The 18,760-nt window shown below is 32.7% G+C and overlaps 2 protein-coding genes across 2 annotated transcripts; both read right to left on the reverse strand.

Annotated features, from left to right (window-relative positions):
• Positions 1-337: 337 nt before the first annotated feature.
• Positions 338-10,765, reverse strand: LOC132759745 (perlucin-like protein). The gene is made up of 4 exons (XM_060751572.1): positions 10,604-10,765; positions 4,882-4,979; positions 2,543-2,633; positions 338-576 (listed from the first exon to the last, which is right to left on the reverse strand). The coding sequence occupies exons 1-4, from the start codon at positions 10,665-10,667 to the stop codon at positions 356-358; spliced, it is 474 nt and encodes a 157-aa protein (XP_060607555.1). The 5' UTR covers positions 10,668-10,765; the 3' UTR covers positions 338-355.
• Positions 10,766-17,767: 7,002 nt separating this feature from the next.
• LOC132759749 (deleted in azoospermia protein 2-like) lies at positions 17,768-18,637 on the reverse strand. The gene has a single exon (XM_060751576.1). It carries the CDS (start codon positions 18,635-18,637, stop codon positions 17,768-17,770), a length of 870 nt encoding a protein of 289 aa, XP_060607559.1.
• Between the last annotated feature and the right edge of the window lie 123 nt (positions 18,638-18,760).

Raw genomic sequence — 18,760 nt, forward strand, 5'->3', positions numbered from 1 at the left:
CATGCATTTAGAGTGACTTAGGTCAGTTTAGATTCAGGTCAATGTCGTTATGAACACTAATTTGGCTTCATTAAAAGTTATAAATGATACATTTGAATGACATTTGAATAACATAAATCAGATTGTTTAAATGTGGTAGGAATTTGTTTAACTGCAAACGATTAAAATTTCAATAATTGAATATTCTTATAATCAAACAATGATTACATTTTAGTAAAGCCAGACTCTCTGAAAAGTTACATCTATTGTTTTGTATTGAATCACAATCTCGCAAAAACTCAGATTTTAATGTGATGACGATGCGTCAGATATTATCTTAATGACTATTTCAAAGTTAAAATATAAATTTATCAATTTACCTCATTTCACAAAGTGGTGTCCGTTTCCAGTCACATGGGGCGTCAATCCATTCATATCCATGACCCTCGGCAATGTATACACAGTTTTGTGCCTTGCCACCATTCGGTTCAGAAGTGAGTATATGCCAATTAGTAAAATTAGCTACCTGGTTGTTGTCGTACCATCTCCAAATTCCTTCTGTAACTTCATCTGTCAGCCCGATCCAGTGAATGGAATCTATTGTAAAAAAAAATGGCAGAAAAGTTCATATCAAATGTATTAGACTTATATATTTGTATGAGCACATACCCTATTTTGATACACAGTGTCATACATTACAAAAGGGACCCAAAAGAGGTTTTAATTAATAAAGGGACTCATCTCTATAAATGTGTTCTGTTTTGCAAAATTTTAACATGTTTAAATAGTAAGGTATTTTGTAAATATACGTAATGAAATATTGTAGTTATAAAATAGTCTTTAAATCTACAATAGTTCATCTAATGTGTATATTCAACCTGATTGCACAATCTGTAAACTTGTTAATATATTATTATACATCTCTTGTCATATGTAAATATGTTGAGTGTATCAATAAACTAAAAAGTTGTAAGAATATATCCGGATGATGATTTTCTATTTTATTTATCGGTATAGAAAAAATGGCCATTGTATCTATTTTCTAAGTTCTTATTACGAAGTTTGTCCAAAAAGCCGAAAATACTTTTACATTTCTATAAGATAAAAACAGATCGTTGTAGCATTTTGAAGTCTATACATAAGTAGGTTCAATATATTTCCTCTTAACATGCCGAATTTCATACATTTTAATATATGTTTATTTTAGAAATATCGACTTCATTTTGACGTCATTGTGATTCCATGTTACTAGACATGCAGGATTGGCATCCGGGCTACAGGATTAGTTTGCTTTCCAAGCATGTCAATACTTTTTACGTATGTGTTTGGTAACTTTTAACTTTACTACTGGATGAATTAATCCTGCTTGCTGTAACAAATGTTACACTTTTTAATAAATGACACCAAGATACAAGTGTCAGCGAATCGCAAAAAAATTCTTTTTTTTAATTTATTGTACATTGAAACAGAGTGTTTAAAATTGAAAACACGTTTTGTCAATGAAAATCTTCAACACGTGGTAGAACTATTTCAATCCGTATTGTTTCAAGGTTATTATAGATAAAAGCCGAGGATGTTCCGATTGGTGCGATGGTTGGCAAACTTTTCGAACTATTTAACAGTCAGACACATTTATGTATAACTTGCAAGCGGCTAGATATTTTGAAAGAAAATAAGTTTGTGAGCTAAAAAATGCAAAAACAGCGTTCTATATTCATAATAGAACTTGTATGCGACCATTTAGGGGTTAACCTCGAATACATGACTTCGGTTAATGATTAAAGCAGAAAGTGACCTTTTTAACGTACAAATTTGTTGTAGAAATATACAAAAAGTACCAGAAATGATAGTCAATGTTTTTTTCATAGTTCATGCTTTCCAGTGTTTTACTGTAATATATCAGATAAACATCGGTGATATTTATATAATATAATTTTCACTGCTGCCGGACTATATCTGAATGCAGATGAAAAGAAATTCATAGCTAAATGGAATAACAGGCAAAAATGAATGCCATCATACGTAAATTTTGCTTCTTTAGGAACCGAAAGTCGTTGTCATCATACATCATGTTAAACATAACTATATTTCACAATTGATGATGTGACGTATAAATATAATTATTTCAATCATACATGTGAAACAAACGAATATCCTCTATGAATATTTATGAATAAAATCGCGTTTTTGTGTTTGGCAATGTTTCCGAATTTTAATGCATTTATTGAACCGTTAACACAGTCAAGCATTTTGTACTTTTGTGACAACTTATTGGCTACTTACAGTCCGGAGCCATTTAAATGTAACGTAATAAAAAAGAACACATTTACATTTCACGACTGTGTAAAACTAAAAGCATTATCGAGAATGGATGAGCAGTTTTTTCCCGGGCCTGATTCGGAAATCTCTCGTAGCAATAATATTTAAAACAGCTTACAATAACAATTCGTGACTATTTAGAAAAGTCAACATTAACATTCCTTGACTATTTTGAACAGCTTTCGTTATCATTTTGTGATTTATTTTCAATAATTATCATTCTCACCTGATATTGATACCGTACCTTTAAGATCCGATAAATAACTTTTCAGGAATGCATTTTCAGTTGCATCATTTACATGAGTTAAATATCCTCCAAGATGTTCACAGAATCGCTGTAACAAAGAACCATGGATAAATATGAGTTCCACTTATCATTCTATCCATCAGGTCAATACATTGATTCCTGCTAATAAAGTGCTTTAATAAATGTAGCTTTATTAGTTACCCTCAGCTTTATCAGACACCTCATCAATACATATTGAAATCTATGGTGGCATATTTCTGCCACCAGATAACCTGATAACTAACTAGTTAATTATGAGGTTAACTAGTTTCGTGGACATGCATTATTAATTGTTTGCCGTGAGATACATTATCAACATGTATATGTTAAATATGAAATCCATTTATTTCAGGTGTTACCAACATCCTTCTAAACATGCTTTAAAAACTTAAATACTAATTGTAGATTCGCTACTTCAATTATATAACATGGTGGGAACTGTAACCTCCGCCACCTTTGCATAGGATTCATCGTGAAGTCGTAGGTACTCCTTAATCTCGACTACCACTTGGGTTCGAGGGTCGGGAGTGCACTTGCCACGGCCTGGGGCGCGTGCTATTGCAGGAAGATGTTATTGGAGCTTTTATGCCCAATGTCGCGCTCTTGTTGAATTGAGGTCGACGATAGAGCAGGCGGAGACCACCAGTTCCCTCCGATCTAAATTTTTTCTCTATAACATTTATTATAAAATATTTTCAATATTTTCACTTTAAAAACGAGTTTATATATTATTTTCCAACTTTAACTAAAGGGAAGTTAATGCAACTATATATGTCATGTAGTGCCATTTTTGCTACCCCCCTTAATCTGCCATTATGTGCACTTTATTACATTTACAGTATTAAAGTTTTCATGGAATTTCTATTCTATTCCCTTTTTCTTGTTGACATCCCTATTTCTATCTTGAACATGATTCGCATGTTTAATGAAAAAGTATATTCATTTTGTTTAATACTTTTCACGCACCAAGATACTGTGTTATATGTTTAAAAATGTTAATAAGGCTGTTGAGGTACAATTGTCAATTTAATACTGCGCATGAATTTGTTTCATTTATTTATATTCATTCATATATCGGACAATAATTATCCAGGCCTACGGCGAATCTCAGCTCAATATTGTACAAAATTCTACAACAACGCATCTATTTCCTACATCTTAATGTATTTGAGAGATCATATAAAAAGAAAACATAAATGGCACGCAAATATCTGTAAAAATGCTTTATAATTGTTGCCTTAAAAAGCTTTGTTTATTCATCTTAACGGAAGCTGAACATGTAAAAAAGAACAGCCGCATATACATGAAGTCTCTGACAATTGTTTATTGGCAGTTTAAAGTTACATTAAATAAAATTCATAAAAACAGAAATAGCGACATTTCATTAATAAATTGGGTTTCATATCGACTCCAGATCTTATTTTGGACAGCCAAAATGAGTTTTATAAGCATAAAAAATGGACAACCTCATTGTGACGAATTCGGAAGTACAATATCTGTTTGCATGAGAAACTCCGCCTTCAGATCATCCGTACATCAATATTAAATCAACAAACATGACTATTAGTAGCAGCTCTAATTTATCTGTATATTTCCGCATTGTAACGGATGTTTTCATACAAATTCAATCTGTTTTTATGAGATGATTACATTTTACTGAACCTCGGGCCTAATGCACCGTAAAGTTAAACGGTTAAAATGTGTTTGCACAAGAAAATCTCATATTTGAGCTGCTATAACACTGTGACGTAGGGCATACACAAGCTGATTATAATCTTCATTTGCATGTTAAAATTCGTATACGAACTTTAGTGTTACCGTGGGGTTTTCAGTTTAAAATCCTAATTTATGAACAATATTTGATGATATTTACAACAATACTGTTAAACAGGTTAATGATACTGTAAAATGCTTGATTTTTAGGTCGACGGCAAAATATTTTTACATATTTATTTAATGTAACTTTAAGATCGTAATTGTCTTTTTTGGACAAAATCACGAGTCATACAAGAATGCATTCTTAAAATGGTATGTGCAGATATTAATGTGATTCTCGTAATAAAGCATATCTTACTCACGACGATATGCATGCCACTTAACTAACATAACTAACATATATTCTCTTCATGTAGACCGACTACTGTGATAACTACATTTAAATAATATTATTTCAATGTCCAATGAAAGGCATGTAACATATTTCTTTTAACTTTCACTTTACAATGTTTAATATTTTACCGCACATATCACAGGAGGAAAACTAGAGGAATCATGTAAAACATTTATTTGATACGAACCTGTGCGTCGTGAAATGAGAGATTATTGTGAGGAAACAGGTAGCACGAACCTCTGAACGCTGTCCAATTGTCCGGACATAATGTATCCGCAGTTATACCTATACAAATTTAACGATGGGTAAATTTCTTTACAAAGCAAATAATTTTAAGGCTTATTTATCCTCGGCTTCGCCTATGCCGGAAATTTCATCTGGCATGGGGGTGCCAGATGAGTTGCGTGCCAAATAACAACGTCATTTTAGCGCACTTTATGGAAAAAAAAACGCGTTAAAATGACGTTGTTTTAGAAGGGAAATATGTGCTTAGGATGACGTCATTTTGTCGTTAGTATTTAAGTTGTAAGTTCATACGCTATTGTCAGAAAATAGTTATGGATGAAATGACTTTAATTTCCATGCACATATATCATATTGAGGTGAACCATTTTAAATATGAAATAATATGGCAGAAGATGCAAGAAAAAATATCTGGCATATATTTGCGGTTCGGATCGGAATATCTGTCCCTCGGGAACCCGCCCATGGGCGGTAACTCGCCAAGCCTCGTTACCGTACAATGGGCGGGTCCCCTCGGGACGGATATTCGGTCCGAACCGCAGCGTATGACAGATATTATTAATCTTGTGTTCTTGGATTATCCCTACTACGAGGGTGATCCAAACATTCGTGGACACCCTGCATAAAACAAAAAATAATTAAACAAATCACATGAAATTTTAGTATCTTATTAAGTGAGCATATGTCGGCAAATTCTCAAAATATTGTAAAGATTGTACAAGAACTAACGATTCCCCACTAGTTTATATACATAGACAGGACAAAACGCGGCGCAGCTCACGACGTCACAAACGAACTTATGCTATCATAGGAAGTAATCTACGTTACCGTTTTGCCGTATAACTTTTCAAAGTATTCCCCTTTAACCCGCACACATTTTTCATGGCGGCGGACCCAGTCTCTAAATGTAAATGCATACCATTCCTTGCTGAATGATGACAGTATGCATTAGGTGGCTCCTCTCAACTCGTCCAGATTGTCAAAACGTCTCCCTCTCAACTCTTTCTTTAACCTGGAAAACAAGGCAAAGTCACACGCGGAAAGATCAGGCGAACATGATGGATGACTGAGTACTTCTGCTCCAAGCTGGATTTGAATGGTCAGCTGTGTGTCCCGGGCACGGTGTGTAGGTGCATAGTCTTGGTGAAGAATTAAATTTTCAATCGATTCAGGTCGCTTTTTTCTCAATGTGTGCATCAAATCTCGGCGAATGACCTGTGGACAAAATGAAGATAATCAAGTTGTCTTATATTGTAATGTTACAATCATTAATAAAACATTATGTAATCATTTATTTATTCGTTTATGTTTTAATTTATTAATGAAAATAGTTATTCTGTAGATTCAAAAACAAATATTACGGTACCTTGCCGTAGTAGGCTGCATTGACTGTCTGTCCAGCTGGGACGGCATGACTGAGGATTGGCCCTTTGGTGTCATAAAACACAATAAACATGTGTTTAGCTGCTGATCGAGCTAATACACGTGCCTTCTTCGGTGGAGGCGATGATTTGTTTTCCAATGCATAGATTGTTGTTTTGATTCAGGATCAAAGAAAAATAGCCATGTCTCGTCAACAGTGACAATGCGATCTAAAAACTGTTGACCCTCTTTCTGAAAACGTTGCAAGAAGTTTTTTGACGCCTGAACTCGTTGTTGTTTTTCATCCGCTGACAGCAGTCGAGGGACCCATCGAGCACTCAAACGACGCATTTCTAGCTCTTCAGTAACAATTCTCTGAACAGTTCCATACGATAAATTTAAAGAATCACTGATCTGCCTTTAACTTATCCGTCTGTCTTTGTTAATCTTCGCACGCACACTTTCAATAGTTTCTTTTTCTCTTACCTCGACTGGTCGACCAGTCCGCGAATCATCCCCAACACTTTCCCTTCCATCTGAAAATCGGCGATGCCACTTATAAACTAGAGAACGACACACTGACGGTTTATTTGACACACTTTCGATCATTGTTTTTGTCTTGCCAGGCGTCTTTCCAAGATATACAAAGAACCGATAACTGTCCGAAGTTTTGTTGGATCTGTGACGTCAATTTTTGATAAAGCTGTTTTTAGCACCTGTTTTTTAAAGGACGAGCGTTAAATAACCGCAACTTCAAAATGTCTTCTGATACTGACAGAATGACGTCATACACATCAAAACAACGTAATTATAACGTTTCCTGCAATTTTCTTTGGTTGCACAGGTTTTACATGTGTTTAAATGAGATGAAAACGTTTACATCACAGAGAAAAAGTAAGTTACGCCGCGATTTTGATACTTAATGTTTTGATGTTTTCATATATACATTAAAATGCAATTGGTGTTACATTGATAATAATATCCAAAGAGTTCACCTCGATAGGACGTCACGTTATGGAGATACATACATTGTCCACGAATTTTAAGATCACCCCTCGTATATATGACGTAGTAGGTTTGGTGAAGTAATGCAAAGTAATGCAAAGTTATGCACCTTCATTACCTGAATTTTGCATTCCAGTACCATTACAAGTAATGAAAATTGGCATGCAGTATCATTACATTGCATTACTCTCAAGAAAAATAATGCATTCCTACTGCATTACCATTAGCAGTATCATTACCCCAAGCCTGATATAGATATAAGTATACACAGGAAAAGTAAAATAAAACACAAGATACATATAAGTATACGCAGTAAAGGTAAAATAACACACAGTATAGATATAAGTATACACAGTAAAGGTAAAATAACACACAATGTAGATATAAGTATACGCAGTAAAGGTAAAATAACACACAATGTAGATATAAGTATACACAGTAAAGGTAAAATAATACACAATATAGATATAAGTATACACAGTAAAGGTAAAATAATACACAATATAGATATAAGTATACACAGTAAAGGTAAAATAATACACAATATAGATATAAGTATACGCAGTAAAGGTAAAATAACACACAATATAGATATAAGTATACACAGTAAAGGTAAAATAACACACAATGTAAATATGAGTATACGCAATAAAGGTAAAATAACACACAATATAGATATTAGTATACGCAGTCAAGGTAAAATAACACACAATATAGATATTAGTATACGCAGTCAAGGTAAAATAACACACAATATAGATATAAGTATACGCAGTCAAGGTAAAATAACACACAGTATAGATATAAGTATACACAGTAAAGGTAAAATAATACACAATGAAGATATAAGTATACGCAGTCAAGGTAAAATAATACACAATGTAGATATAAGTATACGCAGTCAAGGTAAAATAATACACAATGAAGATATAAGTATACGCAGTGAAGGTAAAATAACACACAATGAAGATATAAGTATACCCAGACAAGGTAAAATAATACACAATGTAGATATAAGTATACGCAGTAAAGGTAAAATAACACACAATGTAGATATGTAACGTTTTTAAGGCACACAAACCCTGTCGGTGAAAAGCTAGCTCACCACCGAGAGTGGTTTATGCCCTTATATATGGGATACTATCCTATATGTGAATCAGTCACCTTTAGTTTTAGCATATTGTAATGCTCATTATGGGGATTATGACGTTCTACCAACGTCGTTACATTACTTTCCCCTCCGAGAAGTGTCATCCCGAGAATTGGCCTGGGAAATCTGTGGGTAGTGCAACTCTGGTCTGGCAGTTGTCTACATCCCCCCACACTGGCCACCAAATGTAACGTTTTTAAGGCACACAAACCCTGTCGGTGAAAATCTAGCTCACCACCGAGAGTGGTTTATGCCCTTATATATGGGATACTATCATATATGTAAATCAGTCACCTTTAGTTTTTGCATATTGTAATGCTCATTATGTTTATTATGACGTTCTACCAACGTCGTTACAGATATAAGTATACACAGTAAAGGTAAAATAACACACAATGTAGATATAAGTAAAACCAGATAAGGTAAAATGATACAGAATATAGATATATGTATACGCAGTAAAGGTAAAATAAGACACAAAATAGATTTATTAGTATACACAGTAAAGGTAAGATATTACACATTGTTCAATTTTACCCATGAAATATGGTACTATATCAGTCAAATATATTTCATATTTTTTAAAAATAAATATGAAATATTAATATGAAAGTGGACAGAGTCAAAACTCATATTCATTTTAAGGGACTTCTTTCGCCAAAATCTGATAAATACAAAACAACTTTTTGTTGAATTTTGCTTTGAAAACTATCTTGAATGATAGAAAATGGTCTAACTAAGAAAATAAATCCGAACACCAATATCTTTATTTCAGTTATTAACGCTGTTCAGACGTTTAAACGGTTGTTTACGTGACGTCATAGTGTAGTGTCAAATATCGCGTGCAGAACAAGACTCGATAATATACTACTGCGCACTGTACAATTGCAGTTGCATAGCAAGCAATCGGGTTCGTAAGCATTTTTCTTTGATAAGAAAATTAAATAAAAAGGTTATTTTATCGTTTTTCGTGAAATATGGTATATATTTTCACTCAACATGATAAAATGCTTATAGTTTCACTCTGCTCTCGTTCCCAGGATCCCCTTGAACAGTAATATGATTGGCATTATTATTGCATGTTTACTTGAAAATAATATTCATATAGTTCACTATAAACCGAAAAATATACCGCTTCATACAGTTATATAACAATATAGGTTAGGTCACAGTAACGATAAAATATACACAATTTAGATATAAGTATGCACAGTAAAGGTACAATAATACAAATTATAGATATAAGTGAACATAGTTAAATTGAAATGATACACAATATAGATATAAGTATGCACAGTAAAGATAAAATGATACACAATATAGATATAAGTATGCACAGTTAAGATAAAATAATACACAATATAGAGTTTTAAGTGTACACAGTAACGATAAAATGATACACAATATAGATATAAGTATGCACAGTAAAGATAAAATGATACACAATATAGATATAAGTATGCACAGTAAAGATAAAATAGTACACAATATAGATATAAGTGTACACAGTAAAGATAAAATGATACACAATATAGATATAAAAATGCTCAGTAAAGATAAAATGATACACAATATAGATATAAGTATACACAGTAAAGATAAAATGATACACAATATAGATATAAGTATGCACAGTAAAGATAAAATGATACACAATATAGATATAAGTATGCACAGTAAAGAGATACACAATGTAGATATAAGTATGCACAGTTAAGATAAAATGATACACAATATAGATATAAGTATGCACAGTTAAGATAAAATAATACACAATATAGATATAAGTGTACACAGTAAAGATAAAATGATACACAATATAGATATAAGTATGCACAGTAAAGATAAAATGATACACAATATAGATATAAGTATGCACAGTAAAGATAAAATGATACACAATATAGATATAAGTATGCACAGTTAAGATAAAATAATACACAATATAGATATAAGTGTACACAGTAAAGATAAAATGATACACAATATAGATATAAGTATGCACAGTAAAGATAAAATGATACACAATATAGATATAAGTATGCACAGTTAAGATAAAATGATACACAATATAGATATAAGTATGCATAGTAAAGATAAACTAATACGCAATATAGATATAAGTACATGTATATAACATCAATCTTACCTCCAATACACAGTATAGATACAAGTATCGTTAGCATTTGGAAAACGTCTTTGTTTGACTCCATTCTATTTTTTTATAATTCACTTTATGATTTTATAACCATATTATTCACACATAAAGATAACAAAATACAGTTAAATTGGTTCAATTTTCTACGCGATAAGAACAAGGTAAAAGTTGTTTGATTAGAAAGATAAGCGTGTTCTAATTATGGTAGCACTTTAACTCTGTTACTTATATGATTTAATAAAAAAAAGAATATTCTATGTACTTTAAGAAGTTAAATTAGCGGAAGGCATTGATAATTAAACATAAGTGACAGTGAACCGCCATAATATTTAAGGCAACTTGTCTGTCTTTATCATAAACAAGTTCTATCTATATATTTATTAAAAGGAATAACCCAGCTTCTAAAATGGTCAAAGCATGGGGAGTTTTGTCCCATGTGAAGTAAATGTATAAAAGTTGACAGTATACTATTTCCATTTGTCCTTTCCGCTGGGATCTTACTAAAAATGTTGACAGGTACTTGCTGAAAAGAAAACCCAGACAAAACTTGATTTAAGAACACGAATGGTATATCACTACAGTTTTCATAGTGTTAAAAATATTCCTTTAAAATGTTATTACATTGAAAGTTATGACTATTTTTTTTCAGGTGGCATACTCATTAATGTAATTATTCACGCATTATTTACCAATATTCTCATTATAATTCGATACCTGTTCATACTTTTGTTACTAAGTGGCTATAGATTCTATTCTAAGTTAATGTTTTGTGATTGCTTAAAAATATATGTTTTTATTGCTCCGCTCCCACAGGCGCAGAGCTATTTGTGTTGACTTTCTTTCTCCATGGACCCGACTTTATCAATCAATCCCTTCGATTTACAGCTTAAAATAAATTTCCAGTCAACAATTCCTTCCGATTTCTATTATGAAAACTCATATATTGGTTTACTCTTCGGTGATGCGCAGCATGTCTTATTAATGAATGAGAATGGAAACAAATTCCCAGCATGCAGTAATAAAGACAAAAAAAAAAACAAAAAACAAAAAAAAACAACAACAAAAAAAACAAAACAAAAAAAAAACACAACAACAACAACTCAAATTCTGTAATTTATTTCTTACATTTGTATTTTTGCTGCTACAGGATTTTTATATTACTTTGTAGTACACAATGAGTTATTTTGTATTTTATTTCGTAAGCTATAAATAGAATGATGTCCTTAGCATTTTGAAAGTCCGTAAATTTGTTTATAGAAGTAGTTTTACGAAATGGTCATTTGTGTCGCACTATGATACTAAATTACGAACTGGAGAATTTTGCAGGAAATGAAATAAAAACATATGATATCATAGTTTGGGGACATTTCTGTTGAAAATGTGTCATAGTTAAATCGTATACATATACATGCAGCGTGCGTTAACTGGAGTGCAGGTATTAGTTACCCCCACTCCAGAGCATGCCCATTGATTGGCTCATTTTTGCTGGGGTTTACTTATTGTGACGACAGAGACAGGGAAAGCGACAGAAATATCATATTAAGATGCTCCTTCATTGGTTACTTTTTTCTGGGGTTTCATATTGTGACAACAGGGAACGTGTTTTTATGTTTGACTATGATACAAAAGAGAAAGAACACCAAAACACTCGGCAATCTGATTTATACTCGGGAGCTACGCCCCTCGTACAAATCAGATAGCCTCGTGTTTCGGTGCTCTTTCTATTACTTCAAATAATAAATTGTACTTTTTATAAATTTATGACTGCAATTTTTTACCGTGAAAATTAAATACGGCCAAGTCTGGCTTCCAAACCTTTATATGTCGCTTTTATTCTGACGTTGTACGACAATAAACAAGTCTAGCTGTAGAATACCATAAAACCTATTCGCTGTCTAAGTCTCTTTAGCTAAAATAGACCCTGATTTTCCGAATTTTTGCTGTTCTATATGGTAGTTTGCGACATTTTTACAACAGAAACTGTCGTATGCAGTTTAAACATGAGTTGTTTATGGTTTATTGATAGGAATGTAAACACACTGGTGGATCAGCCGAGGTTTTTGAAGCAATTCTAGCAGATTGACCTCCCAATAAATCAATTAACAGACTGTTCATTTCGACTACTCTTTTGTGTGTTCCTAAAAAATACCACATGAACTTGAAATTCTACCAATTTACCAATATTAATGGTAATATCCAAAAATATCCCCTACATTGTATAAATAAACTTAAACTATATAGGTGATAATTTATTATTATAGGTATATTTTGGATATTACCGTTAAAATAAATATAATTTCAAGTTCCTGTGGAAAAAAATAACAATCTAATGTCTAGCATACCTACTAAAGTTCATTATGAACAATGTCTTTCGTCCGTCCATTCATAAATGATATTAAATTCATTATTTAAAATATAAAACCTATCAATTATTGAAAAGTTTATAATAAAAATATCTGGTCATCAGATGTCTACTTGTTCATCGTCATTTGCTGCATTTCTTGCTTGGACGCCTTTTGATGCTTTGCGTCAATGCTTTTCTTGTTATACCATGTTATAAAATTTGCCGCGAAACATGTAATGGACATTTTGAAAAAGTCGATGAAAGTTTTTGTTTTGGCTTATTTACATATGGATATTTCTTGCCATGATAAGTTGTTGATATTTGTAAAAAATGAGTAGCATGATAGGTGAAAAAGCAAAAAAGCAAATGTACATGCTTTGATATTTTTTGTAATCTAAAATTACTACAGAAGTGACACAGAACAATGTAGCACTACTGTCATGTCACATTACAAGTCTTGTAAGTCTTTTTTGTATTGGAATTACTTTCCTCACCATGTTGGCATTAGTGAAAGCATTCTTTTTAAAAAAAACTTAATAGCTGGCCCCTCTCTCATGGACAGTGCATACGATAAGTATAATTGAGCAAATCTAAATGATTTACAAAACATCCGGAATAATATATTATAGTACTTAATCGGAATAGAAAATGACCTGTGCGTAGGAATGATTTGGTAACCTGTCTGTAATGAGCGCATTTCTTTGCGCGGAGCTTCTCAATTGCGCATATTGTAGCAAAGTTTGGACTTGTAAAGTATTGATATTGGCCATTTGACTATACTATATGCTTATCTGTTATATGTACTGTGTACACATGGGCATTTTGTCCAGATGTATTTTGAAATAACATCCTGAAACTCAATTCTAATGATCAGATAAACGCATTGCTATAAGAATTTCACCGCAAAGAAAGAAAGAAAGAAAGAAAGAAAGAAAATGGAAAAATCACCTACAGATCAGTTTTATTTGGTAAGTGTTTTATCATTGTAACAGTGTGTAAATTACTCATATTGTTTTCTTGACGACATTGTTTTATTTTTCTATTTCAGATAAGAAAATCACGACTCATACTTATTTTATAGAGGAGGCTATTATAAATTATCTAAAAATATTATATTCTTGCAAACCTCTGTGTATTACTTATGACAGTAGCAAGAACTAAAGTTATCTTAAATAAAGACGACAAGTCTACGGGAAATAACTCTAAATTCAAACTTCAGAGTTTTATGCTATATTGTAAACTCCCTTTATTATAAAATGTTGCCCTATCTTTTGTCTCTACTACGATATATTATCAGTGTTCTTCTAGTGATTTTTCTTCTGCTTTTGTTTGTCTCGAGCGTAGAGAATGTCGTTTTGGAAACATTTGCAGCGTAAAGTACGTTTTTAATATTCTCTGCATAGAGATTCATCTTATACAAATTAAAATAAATTTTCCGAGTAAATGACGTCACGAAAATCGTCTATGCAGCATCGTCTATTTAGCGTTACAGGGAGATAACATTATGCTGATATGGTAACCTGAAAATACAGATGATTGCCTCCCTTGCTGTTTATATAAATTGTTTTCATCAAACAATAACATTTTGTCGTTTGGTGCTTCCGATATTTAAAAGAACATGTGACATTGGAATGTATGCAATTTGTTTACATTCTATTCTGTGAGAGAAATATTTAAGTTGCGTAATCAGAACCATAAAGAAAAGAACATAATTGACCTGTAATAAATCTCCACGAGAAGGAAAGCAACAAAATGCAATATGTTCAAAATTAAATCTTCGAAAGAGTGTCATTAAGCTTATAGCTTCCAACACAATCGAACTACAAATAAATTCTGTATAAACCAAACAGATACGTTTTAATATTAATTTTATATAATACAGAAATATTGATGGGTGTGGTATTTTGTTGTGACATTTGAAAACTGAGTAAGATCAATTCGTTTTGTTATTGTCCAACAACATTGACCTGGCACTCTTGCATTTGACCCCGTAGTCGGTATATTTCGCAAACGTTACGATGTACTGAATGTAAATATCCAATTGTTAACTGTTCTAAGTTAAAACTACCTCTAAGCGCAGTTGGTCAAGGGGTTTCAGGTGAAGGATGTAATCGTAAACTATTAGGTTCGAATCCAATTTCAGCGATTCATTTTTTTATTTTAATTTTAAAATTGCCATTCTCTTAGAACTACTGCAAACCTTTTTTATCGTGTATACTATCACTGTTGTATTTTGAAATAACTGCCTTTATAACATGTATGCGCCAAAAGATATAATATAATGAAGGGTCTTTCTATTAAAAGGTCTTTCTAATAGAAAGACCCTGCATAATGCCACAAAGAGAACCGTTGAAAAATATTGTAATGAAATAGAAAAATATAATTGTGTATGAAAACACCACTAAAATATTTTCTAAAACCAGATGAAGTAAAACGATTTCAAGTTGATTCTTGCAAGTTAAGTAAAAAATCATAACGTGGTGTTGGTAAGGAATAGAACAGATAGTCCGGCATCTATACCAATACCAAATTGCTTACTAGTGAAGTTAGCAATTTATCGATCTATTCGATAGATACTGGTCAGTGTTTATTCAAATGACCTTTACGAAAGTTAATGAAGTGCCAGGTCAGTATTATTGGACAATGTATAAATTTTCTTTTTCTGGAAATATACGATAAGAAAACAACAAGAACAACATCAACCCCCCCCCGAGAAAAACACCACCAACATTTTAAGCGAAGGTGAACAAGTAACTGTTTAACTGTTACTGCTATTTCAATTTTAATGATAATGACATTTTATCCAAGTTTGAGTTTTAAAATTATTTCTTTATTTTCATCATGTGAGACTTTAAAGGTTTATGATACATATTTCATTTTTCTGTTTCATCAAACATTCTCTTTTACTACAACAGTCGACGTGCGTCTTTAAAGAATTTATGGATAGAGGGAATTGTTGAATATTATGCTGTATTGGATATTTCCAACGACATAACAGCCACGCCTATAGATTTAAAACAACACTCCCAGATAGAAGATGATGATATGATTTAGCCAATACTAGGATTTGTAACAAGTTAATTCTTACTGTCGACACTGTCACATTTTAAGATGCAAGCTGTATTTGTAAATGAAATACAATGTAGGTAAATTTATCAGATGAAGTCGTTTCTTTTGCTTTTCAATGAAACAAAACTTTTACGCCTGACTTTACAATATACACATTCTCATTCCTGTTTCTGTATTGTAATGTTATTCATACATACTGAAAAAGAATGTTGTTTAATAAATGTACACGTTATATCTAGATTTGGCTTTGGTCGGATTTTAGAGTATAACTGAGCCCATTCAGATACCGTGCATTTGACAACTAAAGTGAAAAAGTTTTTATTGTGTTTTATTATTGCACAATTGGTTCAAATTATCTTTTCATCCAGACATACGTATTTATGCAGTTTCTTTTACTCGAAATATAATTGAGGTTTTAATGCAGAAAATAAGTGAAAATTACCATCATAAGCATTATCATACAACTTAGTTAGATCATTTTATTTTATCTTTTATTTGGTTTAAACAGTATTTATTTCATATAATGCAAACATTTACAATTATGGTACAACAACAAAACATAAAACAGGATTGAAAAGGAAGTCAAAGACAAATGTAGATTTCTTTCCTGTAGATTGTAAAAGTAAATTAAATTATAATGTAACAACACGTACAAGTACACTAACTTGAAATAATTATATATTTCTTTATCTGTTATTTAAGATTCATTATTGTACAATTCATATCATCAGTACATAAGATTTATACATATACATTGCAAATCGCCTTTCTAAAGTATGAAGGAAAAAGATTACTAAGTAATATGTCCGGACTGCAACATTTCTACACCAAATCTTTAAAATAAAGTTTAGTAATATAACCAGTTTGGATTTCATTTCCATGGCCTCTTTAATCCAATATTTGTTTTGAAGACTTTGGTCCTACCCACAATATCAGCTGTTAAACATCGCTCTATGCTGATTGGCTAAGTTCAGCAATCGATAAAACATCAGTTACTTGTGAACCGGGAATAATTCAGTCTTTTCTGGACGTGGACGGATTCGGCGCATACTTGAGAAAAGCTAAAATTTAATAATGTATTTTCTGTGTGTTAAAGTAAGTTTATAATATTTTGGATTATTTTTATAATGATGAATTTGTTGAAAGGTAAGATTTTCTTCTAAATGCTTCATTCAATATCTATACATGCCGCCTAGTATTTTAGACCTAATGACTATTTCCTAAAATGTATAAATTACGTTGTTAATAAAATATTGAGCAGAATTAAAATGTTCTTAAAAATGCTTTACTGTTTAAAGATATGAATGATAGAGAGCTGCAAACAATTAAAAATAAACTAAAAAATGTAAAAAGAAATGATAAATATATTAATATGTATTTATCAATAAATAGCTAAAAACTAAATATATATCATTTAATTAATATATTAGATTAATCAATACATTCATAAATAAATACATTGTACTAGAAAAGTAAATTAATTTTAAAAATACATGAAATACGAAATACGAAGACATTTTTCTCTTTATTTACTTTTGTAAAATGAAATGTCGTCACTTGAGCTTTTCTTTTGCAAAATGTATTCAAAATTAATCCAATGGATGTTTGATATTAATTTGCCTGTTATAATTCTGCGCGGACAGACCGGCGGACGCATTGTTGGACATGACGACTGGAAAACACTTGATCAAAATGTAACAATTCAGTAGACAGTAGACAGGCAATTGTAGATAGGCAGGTAGTTATAGGTTGTCAGGCATTTGTAGGCAGGCAGTGGTAGGCAGACAGTTGTAGACAGGCAGTTGACGGTAGGCAGTGGTAGGCAGGTCGTTGTAGGTAGGTAGTTGTAGGCAGGTAGTTGTAGGCAGGCATTTGTAGGTAGGCAGTTTTCGCGCAGGCAGTTGTAGGTAGGCAATTGTAGGCAGGTAGTTGTAGGCAGATATTTGTAGGCAGGTAGTTTTAGGCAGGTAGTTGTAGGCAGGCAGTTGTAGGCAAGCAGTTGTAGGCAAGAAGTTGTAGACAGGTAGTTCTTGGCAGGCAGTTGTAGGCAGGTAGTTGTAGGCAGGCAGTTGTAGGTAGGCAGTTGTAGGTAGGCAGTTGTAGGCAGGCTGTGTAGGCAGACAGTTGAAGACAGGTAGTTGTAGGCAGGCAGTGTGTAGGCAGGACAGTTGTAGGCAGTTGTAGGCAGGAAGGTATTTGTAGGCAGGCACTTGTAGGTTGGCAGTTGTAGGCAGGTAGTTGTAGGCAAGCAGTTGTAGGCAGGTAGTTGTAGGCAGGCAGTTGTAGGCAGGCAGTTGGTAGGTAGGCATATGTAGGTAGGCAGTTGTAGGTAGGCAGATGTCGGCAGGCAGTTGTAGGTAGACAGTTGTATGTAGGCAGTAGTTGTAGGTAGGCACTTGTAGGTAGGCAGTTGTAGATAGGCAGTTGTCGGCAGGAAGTTGTAGGTAGGTAGGCAGTTGTCGGCAGGTAGTTGTAGGCAGACAGTTGTAGACAGGCAGTTTAAAAGGGAGAATGTTGTAGGTAGGCAGTTGTAGGCAGGCATTTGTAGGTAGGCATTTGTAGGTAGGCAGTTGTAGGCAGGCATTTGTAGGTAGGCAGTTGTAGGCAGGCATTTGTAGGTAGGCAGTTGTAGGCAGGCAGTTGTAGGTAGGCAGTTGTAGGTAGGCAAGTAATGTAGGCAGGCAGTTGTAGGTAGGCAGTTGTAGGCAGGCAGTAGGCAGGCAGTTGTAGATAGT

Source organism: Ruditapes philippinarum, unplaced genomic scaffold (assembly GCF_026571515.1).
Source record: "Ruditapes philippinarum isolate M1 unplaced genomic scaffold, ASM2657151v2 ctg189_1_1_1_1, whole genome shotgun sequence".
NCBI lineage: Eukaryota > Metazoa > Mollusca > Bivalvia > Venerida > Veneridae > Ruditapes > Ruditapes philippinarum.